At 32.7% G+C, this 18,104-nt stretch overlaps 1 protein-coding gene across 1 annotated transcript in view; it reads right to left on the bottom strand.

The window, feature by feature from the left end:
- Positions 1-18,104, bottom strand: part of ST8SIA4 (ST8 alpha-N-acetyl-neuraminide alpha-2,8-sialyltransferase 4) — an 86,017-nt gene that overhangs the window by 35,075 nt on the left and 32,838 nt on the right. Inside the window, exon 4 of the mRNA XM_054590024.1 lies at positions 10,760-11,053. Coding sequence (XP_054445999.1) covers positions 10,760-11,053 — 294 coding nt within the window. The remainder of the gene's footprint in view (positions 1-10,759; positions 11,054-18,104) is intronic.

Here is an 18,104-nt window from a genome sequence, read left to right as displayed (position 1 = left end):
GGCAAAAAAGAGGTATGTACTGGAAAGATGTTGACATTATTACTTTCCAAGCCACAAAGAAGGGATTCATATGGACCCAGAAGGAAACCTCAATGAGATATATTGTGACAATTGTGGAGCGCAGGACTGAACTAAGATGGCATTAGTCCTGTGAAGTAAGGCTCCATGCTTAGAGTACATGCAGAGGAGCAATGACTCAGAGGGATACTGCAACCCCCCAAGTGTGCGCAGTACAACGTGGTAGGCAGCATGTGCTTATCTGAGGGGTAACACCACCTTCTCAGAGCATGTGCAGTAGAGCATCATAATCAGTCTGTGCTCATCGAGGTGGCACAACATGTGTTAATCAAAGGCTAATGCAGCATTACATCATACAAGAATATGAAAGCAAAAGCCTTTGAACAGACAGCTGAGCCAGCCAAGAGGGAGAGAGGGCATGGTGCTGCTCTGATCACCCGTGCTCCAGCTGACTCAAAAGTCGTCGCCGCAGGCTCTGCCTTGGAAGACGCTGACTGGCTGCCTCCGGGACGTGACTCTGATCTGGACTCTTGGGACTTGGATTCATTATCCCCCAATTCTCTTGTGTGACTTTATTGTTAACTGTTTCTGAGTGATTATTAGTGCTATTAGGTTATTACAGATTTGGGTTGAATCCCCATTAATAAAAGCTGAGGGAATGGCATAAAAAAAAACTGTGCCCAGTTGGAATTTACCTTTAAACTGAAGCTTGCAGAAGTAGAAATTATTCAAGTGGAAAGAGAGAACAATACATACCAAGGAGAAAAAACAGGACACGTCAATGTCACTGAGTGCCATGAAGGTTTCCTCACTCCTCAAAAGATATTTTAGATATTCTACAGAGCCTTTTAGTTTCAATGAGAGAACCAAGAACGGAAAGCACTTTGACCAAGGGCAGCCTGGCAACTGTTTCCCACAGGTTCCTATTTGAACCACACACCCATGAATGACTGCTCAGATATAAGCTATTTGTATTTTCAGATTCCAGGATGATATGTGAACGATGGGCGCTACTAGGAAATAATAATATACCTTCAAGAGAAAAAAGATTAAGATATCAGGAAATGGGGCAATGCCAGGAGGCTGGCTATCAAAGTCCTCAGCAAGGGAAGAAATACTCCATCATGATAATATGAGGCTTAAAATATCTACAGTGCAGTGTCTACTCAAAAACATTAAAGGAAGAGACACATTTCATAAAGAAATATTACAGCTATGTTGCTGATTGGTCAAAATAGAAACCATATGAGAATGTTTTTGGCATAAGACTAAATTTAGAACAAGTAAGCCATTTTCAGAAAGCATTTGCAGTGAATATAACCACTTTCAAAGTTTTTTTTTAATTGGTTTTACTTCTGTGACTTTGAGTAAATTCAATATTCCAAAATAATTCATTTGAATAACAGTGAGGAACTTAAATTTCCTGTAGTCTGCTAATGATATATTTCATCCTACACTTCTCCTGGAGGTTCTAGTTGGGGCCTCATCTGATTCAAATTCTTGTGCGAGCACATGCCATTCATGTAAATTTAGCCTACAAAGGGTCAATCTAATTTTATAAAGCCTTTTTTTGGAACACACTCATTTAAAATTGACAAATTTTCACATTTGAAAGATGATTCCAGTAACTGAAGACTAAGAAATAATATTTTTGTGTTAATCTTAAAACTGGAAAAAGATTGATGCTGGAAGATGTGTGAAAATACAATTTGTTTATTTGTTAAGAGCCACATAAAAAGCATATATTAGCAACTAATGTATGCTTCTTTTAATAGTTATACTGGACCAACAAAATATTTTACAACATGGTTACAAGGTAAGTAGAGAAGAGGTTAGCTAGAAATGTCACTTGGTTTGACTTCTGTCATGCATGTTATTTCTGTCTACATTTAAGACAAAAAGCAGGAATTATGGCTGTGATCATTAAATTGTGAATCAGGCAGTTTACTGGCTGCATGCCACAAGAAAACATCAATGATCCAAGCAAAATGCTGGGAAATATAAGAGAGTACACTAAATGATGCCCCATTGTTCAACATAATTTTATGTAACAACAACAATGAAGATGTAAGTATACTACTCATGAAATATGAAGATTAATTAGAATATTCTCTTATATTCTGAATAAAAATAATTTTAAAATTATTTAGTCACAGTAATAGTGTAAAAAATACTTATCCTCCCCACACAAGATGAAATTATTAGGAATAAATTCAAGAAGCACAACAAATACCAACAAAACAAATATAAAGTATGAGAATTTTGTATACATTAAAAAAAATCAACTTTTGAAAATACCAAGTGATAACAAGTTGAATATGAATCAACAATGTATCATAATAATAAGGAGAGTCAAGGTCCTATTGATTCTATGTCTGACATGTAAAAGGTCTATCAAAGCAACTTGCATGGAATAATTTGTTTTATATATACACACATGTGTACATATATACACATTAATATATGTGAATATACTATTATATATGTAACATTACATTATATTATAAACTTTGTAAGTATATATAAAATATTAATAGTATATTAATATTATATATAGTATGTATATGTAGCATATGTGTATACTATTATTTTTCATATATGCAGCGTATACTACTCCAGAAATACTTTTTCATAATTTGTATTTATAAACAGAGCTATGATTTTTAAAATGTTTAACAATATCAGAAATCCAAAGAAGAATAAATTCAATAGACTAAATGGTGCCATAACAAACACACCTATATCTTCTATATCTCTATCTTATCTACCTATATATCTCTCTATCATCTACTTCCCTATCTACCTACTTGTCTACATATTTGGGTGCTTTTGTGTGTGTGTGTGTACCTTTTACTATTAACAGCAAACATTTAAATTAAGGTGAGTTAGTTAAGTTATGGTATTGAAGAATATAAAGAATATTTAAATTACAAGAGAAATGACTTTAAAGCAGGAATGTTTAAAAATTACCTCCTTATCATGATGATCAAGAATTAAATAAACCTCTTTTAGGTTATAGAGAATACATTCCTGAAGGTGTTTATGAAAATCAAATACAAATGTTTACTGCGGTGGTTTGAATATTCACTTTATAAAGAACAAAGTACAGAATCAGCAGAACTTGAAGCCCAGATGAATCCAAATGCTTATTTATGTCAATATCCACATTTTAAAGGATACAAATGTGGGACTCAGGACTGAAAATAGTTTTGTCTACAGTCAGAATAAGAGAGATTTTTTTGACCTTCCTTGGAAATCAAATTCATAAATAATTATTGAAAAATTTTCAAGTAAGTGTTTTCTGTTTGGATCAACATAAAAACATGTTTTATAGAGAGTAAGAACATTTTCTCACACTCTGAAATACATTATCTATGAACTCTAATTCAAAAAACACTGATGTAGGTCATGAGGGGTATATAAAGCATTTCAAAGGAAAATTCTTAATTCCATGCAAATTTAAAGCAGTCATATGATCAATTTATCTCATACTTCCACATTATTTGTAGTCATTAAATTATCCTTCCAATAAAAAACATCAGGAGTATTGGTCACATATAAGGATAGCATATGAATAATGCTGCTATGAACATAGGGGTGCATATATTTTTTCAAATTGGTGTTTTGGCATTCTTAGGCTATATTCCCAGAAGTGGAATTTCTGAGTCAAAAGGAAATTCCATTTTTAATTTTTTGAAGAAACCATGCCATCTTCCACAAGGGCTGCACCACTCTGCATTCAGTGTCATTCACAATAGCCAAGATCTGGAAACAGCCCAAGTGCCCGTCATTAGATGAGTGGATAAAAAAGCCATTGTGTAGTATTACATAACGAAATACTACAAGGCCATAAAAAAGAAGAAAACCTTACCTTTTGTGACAGCATGGATAGACCTGGAGATTGTTATACTAAATGAAATAAGCCAGTCAGAGAAAGACAAATACCATACAATTTCACTCATATATGGAATCTAATGAACAAAGTAAACTGATGAACAAAATAGAAACAGAGGCATGGGTACATGGAACAGACTGACAGCTGTCAGAGGGGAGGGGGTAAGACTGTAATGGATGAAAGAAGGTGAAGGGATTAGCCAAAGATCATGTATGACACCACCCATAGACACAGACAACAGTGTGGTGATGGCCAGAGGGAAGGGGGAGTGGGGCAGTGGCTGAATAGAGGTTGGGGGGAAAGGAGAACATCTGTGATAATGTCAAAATAAAAATAAAGTCCAAAAAAGGACAGCATATGCATTCTCCACTACAAGATAAAGAACAAAAGTCACAAGTAGAACTCATATCAAAATTTTTAAAATCTATATAAACTGAGTTTACCTCTTCCTTAAAAATCACTTTATTGAAAATGTTAGTTTATAAAATTATTGGATAACTTTAGAATTACTATAAAATTGACATCAAAGAATATATTTACTATTATCAATCTCAACATTCATCAGTGAATTTTCAATCCAGTACTTTGTATCCTGATCAATACAAAGTATAATCATCTTAATTTAATGAGACTAGAGCCAGTTATGTGAATATTGATATTAAAATAAATTAATAATTAGAATGTGGTGACAAAATATACAAACATAATTTTTGTTACAGTAAAATTAAAATAATAGATCACATATATTATAAAATAGTTGATTTATTTTATTTTCAGGATATTTTAATTTTTTTTAATTTTATTTTAATTTATTTTTTCAAATACATTTGTCTCTGCCTCCCCCCCACCACTTTCCGTTGCCCCCTCCCTCCTTCCCTCCCTCAGCTCCTCCCCTTTGGTTTTGTCCGTGAGTCCTTGCTATATGTTCCTTGACTTTCCCGTTCCCTTCCTTTTCCCCGCCCCCCTCCCTCCTTCCTTCTTGTCTCTGTTGATTTCTTAATAGTTCATAATATTGCCAGGGAGCAAAGGATTCACATATAAATGTCTGAGTATTTTTTTCAGGACTGATTGTAAGCAAATCTAAAGTTTAACTAAGTTTTTAAAAATAAATATTTGATTAGAGATAAGAGCACTATAATGAGAAATAGAGGATTAGAGATGAGAACTTTAAAAACAAACTCCCTATAGTACAAACATAAAAAAATGCACAAGACTACATATAATTCAAAGCTAAAACTAAGAATTTATATATGTTGTTATAGAAAACATAATTTAAAAATATGCTCATTTATCTATCTCCTGAGAGAATTCTTAAGAAATTTTCAATGGCAGCTGGTAGTGGAATAGAGGATCTACTTTTTAAACTTTAGTTGGTTTTCTTTTTTTTTTTTTGCTACCATGTTAAAAGATAGAAAATTAAGTATAGCCAGTTGAGTATTCTCAACTATTATCAATCAAATTATATTAATTATAAAATTAGGATTTTTTGCTTAATACTTGATATTTTATAAAAATATTTTGAATGTCCTACATAATAATTTAAAGTTGTATGTTAAGTTATGTAATTGGGTTAAATGTTTTTTAGGAAGTTTTAGATTGTATGTTGATAATATTATTATAAATGTATAAAGAAAAAAAACCTTGATTTTTATATATTGTAGTAATATTTTTTAAGTTTCAACAAGTCATTTTTTTGTTTTCAAAATCCCCTCTTCACTCTTAAAGTCATATGGAAACAGTTCCATTCTTCACAAGAGATATAGTGATTAAAGTAATAATAAAAATAAGTAGACATGTAGGGCTTCTGAAGAGTACCAATGAAAAGCTTGCAATTTCAAACCAGTTGAACGCATTTAACTTTGTAATTATATCTTCTATTTCTTCCTATGAAATTATCCTTTTCTTATTTGTAAGATGTTTTAAAATTAGAATCTAACTTTATTTTTTTTTATCTTGTTTTACTCAATATGGCTTGGGAAGAATAACTATACATTGAAAGTTAAGGATCTCTTTGAGTCCTGAGATTGGCAATTATGTTTTCATAACTTTTCAAAAACCATACAAATAAATGTTTAAAATTAATAAACCATCATAATTTTCAGAGAAGAAAACATTTAAAAAATGAAGCTTGACAAAATGAAAACTACCTAAATGATTCTGGATCTGCTCAAGAGCCCTTTGCTTTTCAAATCATTCAAACTTTCTACTTGTAACTCCAATACTTGGCAAAACCTTTACATTTTAACATTGTGATTTTGTATAACCTAAAATGCAGGTATTAAGCTTTCATGAGAAACAACAAACACCAGTGACTAACAGAGGATGTGAAATTCTTAACTATTTTGCTTAGTTGTGTTAATCACATGGTTTCAGAGAGATGTAAAACAGATACGTGAAGAACATATATTTGGGAACTTTACTCTTGTTGTCATGTGAATCTTACTTCATCACTTCCTTATTTTCTTCCAGCATGTTAATAGCTGTGTAAAGTACAAAGACTGGGTCAAAATTCTATGCTATATGTATCAGTATATTAATTCTACTAATTCCAAAAGTGAAATTACCTTTCACATAAACCATGTGTACAAAATATTTGAAAGGTGAAAGGCATCTACACAGCTATTTTTTATATTCTGGGCCACAGTTTAGAACTCAATCACTTGGCATTTCAGGGGAAATATGTAGATAGATACACGAGCAGGAAAGTAGCAAGTTAAGTTCTTTCTGGAGAATTCATGATAAGTCTTGTCAAAAACACCTAAAGTATAGGAATCAAGAGAAAGCACACCAATACCATAACCAGTGGTTAGAAGTTTGGTCTTGTTGCTCTTTGAAAGATAATGCATAGAAATTAGTGAAGTAGTTTATATTTACAATGATTATGGAAGAAAAGTACACAAAACATAAAAGGAGAGTGCTGATGAACAAATTATTAAAAGTTGTATAATTTCTACATCTACTGTATATGTAAAAAGCCCATGTGAATTCATTGTTGTTATAGTGCATAATTCTATTTGGATTCTAAGTAGTTGAAAATGCCCTATTTGAACAATGTCTGTTACTTTATGTTTTGCTATTAGTAGTAAACTGAGAAATATAAATCAGAATCTAAGGAACAAAATTTCTAATTTTGAAGATTATATGGAAAGACAAAATACCCTTAATAATCCACATAATATTGATGGGTAAGGAAAAGGTCGGTGGACACTACCAGTCTTCAAGAATTGCTATAAAGCTACATAATCAGGATCATCAAGTGTTGGTGGAAAAATAGACAAATAGATCAACAGAACAGATAAAGAGCATAGAAACACACCCATATAAATATAGTCAACTAATGCTTGATAAAGAAGCAAAGTTAATAAATACAGAAAAAAAGATATTTTTTTCAAAAAATGGTGCTAGAATTATCAGATATCCACACACACACAAAAATGATTCTACATACAGACTTTATACCCTTCATAACAATTAACTCAAAATAGACCAGAGAGATAAATGTAAAATGCAAAATTATAAAATTCTTAGAAGACAACATAGAAGAAATTCTAGATAACTTTGGGTTTGACAATGGCTTTTTAGTTATAACACCAAAGGCATGATCCATGAAAGAAATAATTCATAGTTGGGACTTCCTTAAAAATAATATATGTTTTGCAAAAGACAATGTCAAGAGAATGAGAAGACAAGCCATAGACTGGGAAAAATGTTTGCTAAATATATATCTGATAAAGAACAATTATCCAAAAAATACAAAATTCTTAATACTCAACAATAAGAAAACTAACAATTTGACTAAAAAATAGGCGGAAGATCTTACCACCTCACTAAAGATACAGGTGACAAAAAACACACAAAAAGATGATCCGCATCATAGGTCATCAGAGAAATGTAAATTAAAATACAACAACATACCAAAATCCAGAACACTGGAAATACAAAATAATGGTGGGGATGTGGAGCTACATGCATTTAATTCATTATTGGTGGGAATGTAATATGGTACAGACGCATTGGAAGACAGTTCAGAAATTTCTTACAAAATTAAACATACTCTCTCATTACAAGATCCAGCAGTCATACTTCTTGGCATTTGCCCAAATGAGTTGAAAACTATGTCTACCCCAAAGCCTGCACACAGATGTTTACATAAATTTTATTCACAGTTACCAAAACTTTGAATCAACAGATGAGTAAATAAATAAATTGGTACTTCCAGACAATGGAATATTATTCAGCACTAAAACATGGAGGGATCTTTAAAGCATATTTTAAGTAAAAGGAGCCAATATAAAAGGGCCATACACTGCATGATTCCAACTATAAGACATCTTTAAAATATAACCAGCAACATTGAAAGAAAAAACAAACTGACAGTAACAAGAGGGAAGAAGGGAGAAGGTGATGGGGAAAAGAAGGGGAAAGATCAAAGCAAGGAACATGGATGAAGGACCCATGGACAAAGCCAAAGTGAGGAAGGACTGAGGGTCAGACGTGGGGGTGGGTGAGGCAGGGGAAAGCGGTGGTAGGAAAATGGAGACAAATGTATTTGAACAATTAAAAAAAAGGAAAAAATAAGGCTAAACTATGAAAACAGTAAAAAGATCAGTGGTTGTCATGTGTAGACAGGGAAGGAGGAATGAATATACTGAGCAGAGAGGATCTTTAGGGCAGTTGAACTACTGTACTGATACTGTAATGATCACTATTTACATTATGCATCTGTCAAAGCCCACAGAATGTGCAAACTAGGAGAGAACAGTAATGTAACCTATGGACTTTGAGTGATAATAATGTATCAATGTAAATTCACCAACTGTAACAAATATATAACTCTGTGAAAGAAGTTGATAATGGGGGAAGCTATGCCTGTGTTGTGGGCACATGATGCACAGAAAATCTCTGGACCTTCTTCTCCATTTTGCTTTGAACCTAAAACTGCTCTAAAAATAGTCTGTTAAAAAGTAGTAATTCAGAGTTACGAATTTCCTAATTAGTTTCATAAATTAGGAAGTACTTACTTCAAAACATTTGTTTTTTAATCTTAATAAGCTATCACCGGAGTGTATGTATCTGTCAAAATGTGCACAAGTGTAAGACAGGGCAAAGTGGTATCTTTAAGTTTTTTTTTTAATTAAATGATAACATTGACAGCTCATAAAATAGAATGCATTCTTAGCACAATGCATTATAGTTATTCTGTTAAGAACACATTTTTTTAAAAAAAGAACACTGTTTTTCAAATGTAATTAACAAGAATCTTTATAACAAAAAATTTTACTTATCCTCCCAATGCACTTATTTTTATTTTATTTAACTTTGCTGAAACTCTGTGTCAAACATCAAAGGAATGAGTGTTGAATAAAATGATCTAATCATAAGAAGCAATTTAATTGTGCATAGAATAACACAATCCAAGAAACTATCTGGAAGCATAACAAGGAAATGGTAAATCTTTAAGGATAGTATCTCACAAACAAAATAAATGAATACACTAGCCCAGTTACAATTATAGTATATAAAGGAAACTATTTTTAACTCTGGGCTTGGGAACCATTTTCTTTTAGGACTTCTGGTCACTGTATTCAGTTGGTTCCTTGAACTTGCCCTTCATTTCCACGTCCACTGATTGTGTCCTATGTTTTTATCATCTTATGAGTAAATTAGTTAAAAAAGCCTAATTGGTCTTCATTCCTCTAGCACCTCTCCTTGTCAATGCAGAGTCTGAAGTTACAAGATTTACCCTCCTAAGTTCACACAGATAACTGTGTTTATTGCAGGATAAAATTGATTCTCTTCCCAACTAGATCACAAGTAATTTTTCCAGCTTTGTATTACAATGCTGCACAATATTCTGCAAGTTGACCATGTACTTAATCATTTCCTGCCTCAGTTTGCTCTAATGATGCAATAGCTTTTCTTTGTTTGGTTTTCTCTCTCCCTTCTCCCTCTCTGACAATTGTTATTCTATTTTAAAGTCTGATTCAAATGTTAGACTTTTAAGCCTTCCTTGTTAACCTGAGGGACAAATTCTACACTCTTAATGACATACCCCCTTATCATTTGTTTATGCCTTAGCTAGTTGAGCTTGTCTCTGTTTCCACCATAAAACCTATGCATTCATTTAAAGCAGTGATCAGTTCTTTTTTTTTTGTATGTACAGCATCTGACACTCAGTAGATATTCAATAAATGCACATTATTGCTTATTATTGTATTATGTATTTCACACAGACACACACACACACACGACTAAATTTGGCTTTTTGGTCATTTGCCACTTTTAAATAAGAGTCCATTTCTTAGGGTTTTCTTCTATGTTTAAGTGAATAAGAGAGGAATGTTGACTTAATTCATAAAAATAGCATCTGTAATTTTGTGGGTGAAGCTTAAGGAGTATTACCTCAGCCAGCTTTCTGTATCTCCAGTAGGTTTAACTACGTACGGATGGGTCTCAATTGCTCCCTTAATACATTTAGAATTTATGTTTCCACAATATTGCCCACTAGCCATTTAGCACTTCTGCTGTCTCCTTACCCAAAATTCAGCAATTTTATATGAATTGTTATTAGTCTTTAACACAGAAAAATATAAAAATCTGTAGTTTCCTCATGAGCAGATGTACATAAGTGCCAAGTTCAACTATTTGCCTTTATAAGAAAAAGAATGAGGTAAAATATTATAGCACATAAACAAAATTCAAGTTGGTGAATAGAATAGCAGCTACAAAATAATGGAAAACTATATCGATTGGGAGATTTTATGGAGGCTTCTCCCTGTCTAGGGAAAATGTGTAGTTATGTGTTCCATTGTGCCAAGGACAGACTGGTCCTTTCCAGACACTTACCCTCTGACAGCATGAATAAGTCTCAATGATGGATAGGCAGTTCGCACTTTCAGTTTATTCTTAAGGATTAATGTGTTAACCCACTCCACGTGCTTCTCTCCTCCTTTGACCATGAAAGCAGGGATCCAAAGGACACTGTCATTCAGCATGGAGAGTCTATGCACAAATTTTTCTCTGTCACTCTCATTCCGAAAGCCTCCAAATGCTCTTTGTACAACTGATGGATTCATGGTAATAAAATCTGATTTAGTTCCCACATCTGCAGCAAACTCCACCACAGGGGCTAGATTACACCTGAAGAGAAAAAAATTAATGGACAAATGAAAAATAAATATGAAACATTCACTCCTAAACTGGTGTGCATGGAAAGAAGAATGAGAAATGAGCATAGCTTTTTTTTCTTTTTTAACCAGATGGGGAAAAAAGATAATGTGGTAAAAGTACATTTTCAATAAATCACGATGCATAAGGAATATTGTCTTCGATAAACATGTGCACTCCTGACATAGGGCTCAAATTGTCATTAACATTAATTTAACCTGTTGTCTAAGAATACTCTTTGCTTTTATCTTCATAAAACCACACAATATAAATTCCTAATATGGTAACTTTGGCTATTGCTGTGCAGTAGGTAATCTAAACCACATGCTATTCTATAAGTAAGTAAAACACATTAGACTTGATATTCCACTTGGCATCACTTGTCGAACTTATTTCACAACTTTATAAACATAGTAAGTGATGATGGCTTTTCTGTATCCTGAGATCAAAGGAAAACTATAATTCCTTATAGCATTTTGCACATGCATATTTATAATTGCCTTCTAGAGGCCTAAATGGGAAATAAAAGTAAGAATAATTGAGTTCTCACATTTAATATGTCATTTTGATATGCTGGCTAATGTGCAAAAGTCATTACTATAGAGTCAAATATCTTTCTGTTCCTTTCAGGACATCCTCAAAATGCTTGCTTTTCCTGCTAACAGGTACATACTCTCTGTGGAGGAGGGGCAGAATTGGCTGTCGTATTCTCACCACTGAAGGTGTAGGACCTTGCAGAGTGCCTTGGCCTGATTTCTGTTCTTGTAAGCTGATTTCATTCTTGTATTACAAGAAAGCTTTGGAAAACACCTTGCATTTTTGTCTTCAACCAATTTGTGATGCTTTTTTGAGTCTGTCACATAAATCTTTGGATACTTAAAAAAGTCTTCATTTAAAATATTTTAACTTGCTAAAAAAGGTAAATTTTAATTAGCAGAGTAGTGAAATTAGATTTTTAGTAGATTTTGCTAATTTGGAAAAAGCCATTTGAATCTATTCAATCCACACCTTCATGAAACACACACATGCACATATATACACATAGAATTTCTTCTTCTGTGCTTTTTCTTTCCTCAACTTTCAGAGAAAGGGAAAATAAACTGATTTCTCCTTTCTACAGTTTACAGATTTGACTGCATTATGAAAGTTTCTCACATGTCTCTTCTTTTGCTATATTAATTAAATTCTCAAACAAGATAAATTTAATTAAAAAGTAAAGTGTGTGCTCTGCTATTAAAAACATTTGCTTGTATACTTTTTCTTATCTCTTTTAATTAATACATGTTATTAATTCTTAGATCTCTGAAAACTTTTAGCTGCCACAAAAAATACCTTTCATCTTATACAATTAAGCAAAGCCTGCATTATCCAGGATGAGCTACTGAGAGAAAACAAATAAAAATTAACACATCATATTATTTAGAAATAATATTTTTAAGTTATACATATTTAATTACACCCACTATACTATGTGAGATTGTATTTTTGTCTCCATCCATGATCCATGCACTCTTTGATATTAGATATTATTTGTTCCCACCACAGTTAGAATATTATGAATGGGATTGCTCTAGAAAGGAATAGCTACTTGTGAACAGAAGCCAAAGTGAACATCTAAGAGTGGAACTCATGGAAGACTAAGGACATAATAATTTCTAAAGTCCGAAGATGCACTCCATACTAGATTTAAAGATAGTCTAAAATTCTAACAAAGCAGATTATGAGATGAATTTGGATACCATGAGGAAAATGCATTCTGAACATCTTTATCACAGACATTCTACTTCCTTAGGTAAAAAATAGACAACACTTGTTAATATACATTTAACATGTTCCTATCAGGAGAGATGGCTTTGGATATATCTTTCTGCTGTAAGAAATCCTCAGCAATTCCTTTCAGAGGATTTCCACTATGGAAAGAACAATATCTATATTTCATTTTCTCTATACTTATAAAAATTATCTGAGCCAACCCCGTGTAAGAGAACAAAAATAACATTCTACTGAATTATCTTTTCAGGAAAAAGAATCACGTAAATACTTTATGTCCTTCATTACTTTTTCCTATCACATATTTAAAAGCTCTTCCACTCCCATGTTCACTAACTCTACTCTTACAGGTTTGGCTGAGCATATGTCTGAAACAGGATTGTCTGGCCACATGTCATTTCAGAGCTAGGAAGATATTTGTCGATAAAGTTGGGTACTGAAAAACAGGACTTCCTACCTTGGAAGCAAAAAGAAACGAATAGAAGAACACTTCAGGAAATAGGGTTGATCTAGGAGACAAACAAACGTATCTGATGCAATCAAAGAATTCTAAGTGACTGTTGTGCTAACTAAAGGGAACCAGGAGCTCAAAGAGTAGTTAATCCACATGAGCTTTATTGTAAATTTCTGTGACCTAAGCATAGCTCACCCAGGCTTTGTGAGGGACAGAAATAGTGATACTGAAAATGACATGACAGAAGGACATAATAAAATATAACCTATTCTGGCTTCAGGAGTACGGCTGGTTGATTTTCCTTGGAGCAACTATATCTAACTTTTAAATGGAAGGAAAGGTTAACTTCATGCCCATATGTGACCAGTAAATTAACTACTCTGTGGCTGAGTCAGATATTCAGTCATATAATTAGCCGAATGCCACACAATCAGGACACGCATTAAGAAAGCCAAAATAACCAACCAGAATAACGAACCAGCTGTGTTGTACTCCAGCAATTCAGTAGATTTGTTGTGAACCTCATAGCGATACTAGTAGCAATACTGCTGATTGAGCAAGATTATGAATAGATTTCCAATCAAACATTCTTAATCTTCCATTCTTTAACTCTTCTTAGGGATTATAATATTTAAAAGTAGTGAGAATGTGTAGCAAGCATTTATGAAGTAACACATGATTTTAGACTTTATTATTAATCTCATAAAATTGAAAAGTGGACAATTTTTAAAAGACGAATTTTGTGAGTCAAACCACTGAAATAAAAATATAAGAATATTTTTAAGCTCTATTTCTCTAGCCAAATGATTTTTTTCACTGTTCAGCTAGTTCTGACATAAAAACCTGAAGACATATACACAGAATTAGGTATGTTAACCAAACTCCCTGTTTATTCTAAGCTGCCCAATTTTCAATTTATTTGTGTTTACTTTCCATCATTGCTGAAAAACCTGAAGAAACACAGCTGGATCTTCTTGCTCTCTAGACCTCTGAAACTTCTGTGACCTCACACTAGATGGAATGCTTTCAACAGTCCTGTTAGGCAGAACTGAAGGTACTTTGATTTATTTCAAAGTTACATAATATTTTTAATTCATTTGAATATTAATTCATTTAACTTATTTCATGTATAACACCTCAAGATCACTGAATTCCCTAGGAAGACATATCTTTTTGATTTGTCAATGCTCTCTGCAATTTCCTTTAGGTTATAGTTCAACAGTCTAAGCAACTAAGAAGTCCCTCTTTGAATAGCTCAACAGTTCTTGAGAGTTTATTGTGAAAACACCACATCACATGCTCAGAACTCTTTATCCAGCTGTTTTACTATTTGATAGTAATTTTTACAGTTATATAATCTGACCAAAATATAATATTGACAGTTATTATTAGTAATGTCAATAAAATAAAGCTCATTCATCTAGCCATGTCTAAATTCCTCCCATGGCACATCTAACATATTTGTGCTAGCTACAGGACTAGTCATCCACGATACTGAGGTAAAACAGTATGTACTGTGATTTAGGGAGTTATCAATTATGTCTTTACATATATAACATAAATTAAGTGTGAAGAAAACTATATTGAGTAGATTACAGACTAAACTCTGCTTTCTCATTATTAGTTCCAAATGCATGATTCGCGTCCCTTTTCTGCTTTGGCCAATCCCGTTGTGTGTTTCTCTGTATAAGCACTGAAATACCTTACCACAAACTATTCTTACCAATGGAACCACATTTGTCAACCAACCATGAAGAGGGAGTTAGCCTCTTCTTGTTTCTGCCCCCAGAGGATTTTTATCTATGTTCATCTTGCTTTTGAACTTGAAGAGCAGAGAACAAATAATCTCTGATACCTGGGCGTTTTAGGATTTGGGGTCACCCTCTCAAAATTATTAGGGGAAGCTGAAATATACAATTTTTCAGTCTCTCTGACTTTCCTGAGGTAAGGGTAGTAAGCCCCAAATAGATTTGAAACCAATACTTTCTTACAATATTTTGAGGTAAGGAGTAGCAGTATCTCCACTTTAAAGATGAAGAACTAAGATCAAAGTGGTTAATAAATATAGTGCATATAAAAAGAAAGCACAGCTACTTCAGATTGACCCCAGCACAGAAGTTTTAAATGACATTATTGACACCTGTGATTTCTTTCAGAGTCAGAGGAAAGGTCTTTATGTTCATCCTTCACCCCAGCGTCCTGTCGGAAAAATAATACTTTATCATTTAGTCTTAGGTTATAGGCTCAGACTGCCAGGACTTAAGTGTATTATATAAAGCAACTTAGTCACAATTCTCCCTAAATCCTGAGAAGTTATTAAAGAAAGACCTTTATGAATAGAAATATGAAAATAACATTATTACATCAGATCTATTGAGGGAAAAATCTTTCAAAATGCTGGTAAAAGGATTAACTATCTAATTGATGTGACTTTTTGAAATATAAAGTATAGGATTAACAGTTGATATTTTTGTGATATATACCATTATGTAGTAAGCAAAGTGTTAGACACAGAGATGAAATATAATATTGAAGATTTGAATTTTCAGTATGAATACAAATATACATGTTATATTTTATGCTTGCTGATAAAATAACAAGGAAATCCTATATGTCATAGAAATAAATACTAATGACACATATCGTGAAAATAACTGACTAAACAGAAGAGGGAATTTTTCACAAATCCAGATTTGTTTACATTACTGGCAAGGTTGGGAAGAAGAGTGTCATATTATTTCTAGGGAAATTACAGAATGAAAAAAATCAAACTCAATCTAGAAGACTGATCAGAATACTGAGACATATGTTAGACTATACTCTCTTTTAGCAAAATGTCACATTTTTAACTTGCTGAAAGGTCTTGATCTCTATAATTCTTTTATCTTCCATATCAGATTTATTACAAAGCCTTGAAAATTCCTCTCAGAAAATTTATGCTAAATATATTCTCTATTTCTATTAATATTTTCTCATTTTAGTCACCACCATATTTCTTTGTACTATCATTACAATGATTTCCTAATTAATTATTTTTCAAACTATTAGATAAACCCATTGGTGGAACATTAATTAAAAATGGGGTCATCTATCAGCAGTTTTTATACATGATAAACAATAGAATAGATTATAGTAGAAAAATACAGATTTTCTTGCACATAATATTCTTGCACATAACCTTACTATGCATCTTTATAAACAATATTGAAAAATATTGCTCTAATCCAGTGATTTTCCAACTGGTGTGCCACAGAATTTTTAAAACATGCAATACCTGACCATTTAGTCAGGCACATTGACCTCTTTTTCCTTAGATTGTCAAGTTAAAAAATGACAACAGCTAACAAAACAAACTGTCTGATGTGAATGAATCCAAATTACATGCATTTTTTGTCAGATTGGCAAAATATATTTTTTATGTACTGCAGAATTTTACTGACTAGTTTATATATGTTGATATGAAAAAGTTGAAAATCACTGCTCTAACCAGCTGTTCAGCACAAGGACTCCATCATTATAATTCTCTGTTTCAAGAATGGTATCATCTTATTAAAATGCACATTTGATCATGTTACTAGCTTAACAAAAAATCTTCAGTGACACCAGCCTAGGGACTCATAACTTGTCCCCTGCCTTACTTTCCAGAAGCAGACTACTCCACATACTCTTCTGAGTGCCTTTATGATGCATTTGCCTGACATGGTCTTCTTCTCAAAGACATTCTAGCTTTTAATCTAAAAAAAAGTCATAACTCTTGTTAAAACTCAAAGGTTACTAACAACTGCAATGATTTCTTCGGCAGAACTAATTGTTTCCATTTCAGTCTAAAACATTTGCTTATATATTTATTCTACTATTCATGAAATTCTGTCATATCTAGTTGCTTGCAAAGAGTTGATATCTGTAATGAAATTAGAAGAGCTAACCATAATAACAATGAGAGTTACTCAGTGTGTGTGTGAAATGATAATTACTTAGAATGGTATTTGATCTTCTTGGGAGCACCACTGATGCTCCAAACGAGCTCCTGAAAACATGCAGGCCCTTAAACCAGAGGTTACCGTAACTCTAAAAAGTGGGTAATTTTGTTTATATATTTCCCTATTTAAAGGAGGCAGCTTCTCCTGGGTCAATGATGATAAATGCCAAACAAAAACAGCCACCACAAATCTCACACCATGATTGATTGCCCAGGCTGTCAGTCTGGAGCTCTGCACTAAATCTTCCGATTCTCTGAACACTCCCTTCAACATTTACTTTTAACTGTTAGTTCTGTTAAACATGTTAAGCATGTTGCATTAGAAAGCTGATATAGTGTGTGTTTTGGGAAATGAGCTAAGGAAAACAAATGTGTGTTAAGCTGAAAACTGCATTTTTACCACAGTGGTTATAATGTTTAATTCTCAGAAGCTGTGATAACTAAAATAGACTAAATTTTTTTTTAAAAAATCATCTTTTCAAGTTGGAATTACTTAAACTTACACAAGAAATACAATCTATTTTACTAATGTGCCTATTTTAAGTGACTAGTGTTTTCTGTAAGCAGAACCATCATCATTCAAAACAAATTAAGAAAATATAGAAGTTGTAAAGGCTGATATTTTAAAAACACCCTGATTTTTTAAAACACTAAAGAGTCAAAATTTACACATAATAAAAGTTGGTAGATAAGGATGGAAAAAATGCTACTGTGTTTAGCATTCTTCCAATTGTTAGGGTCCCTCCCTCTTTATTTGTATAGCAGTTTCAGTTTGCAGTTAGTAAAAATGAAAATCCTAGTTCTAGTTGAATCCAGATAGT

Source organism: Pteronotus mesoamericanus, unplaced genomic scaffold (assembly GCF_021234165.1).
Source record: "Pteronotus mesoamericanus isolate MK-2021 breed Mesoamerican mustached bat unplaced genomic scaffold, CSHL_Meso_final scaffold_167, whole genome shotgun sequence".
Classification (NCBI taxonomy): Eukaryota; Metazoa; Chordata; class Mammalia; order Chiroptera; family Mormoopidae; genus Pteronotus; species Pteronotus mesoamericanus.
Note: the sequence above shows the minus strand (reverse complement) of the source record. Positions and strands in the feature narration are given on the sequence as shown.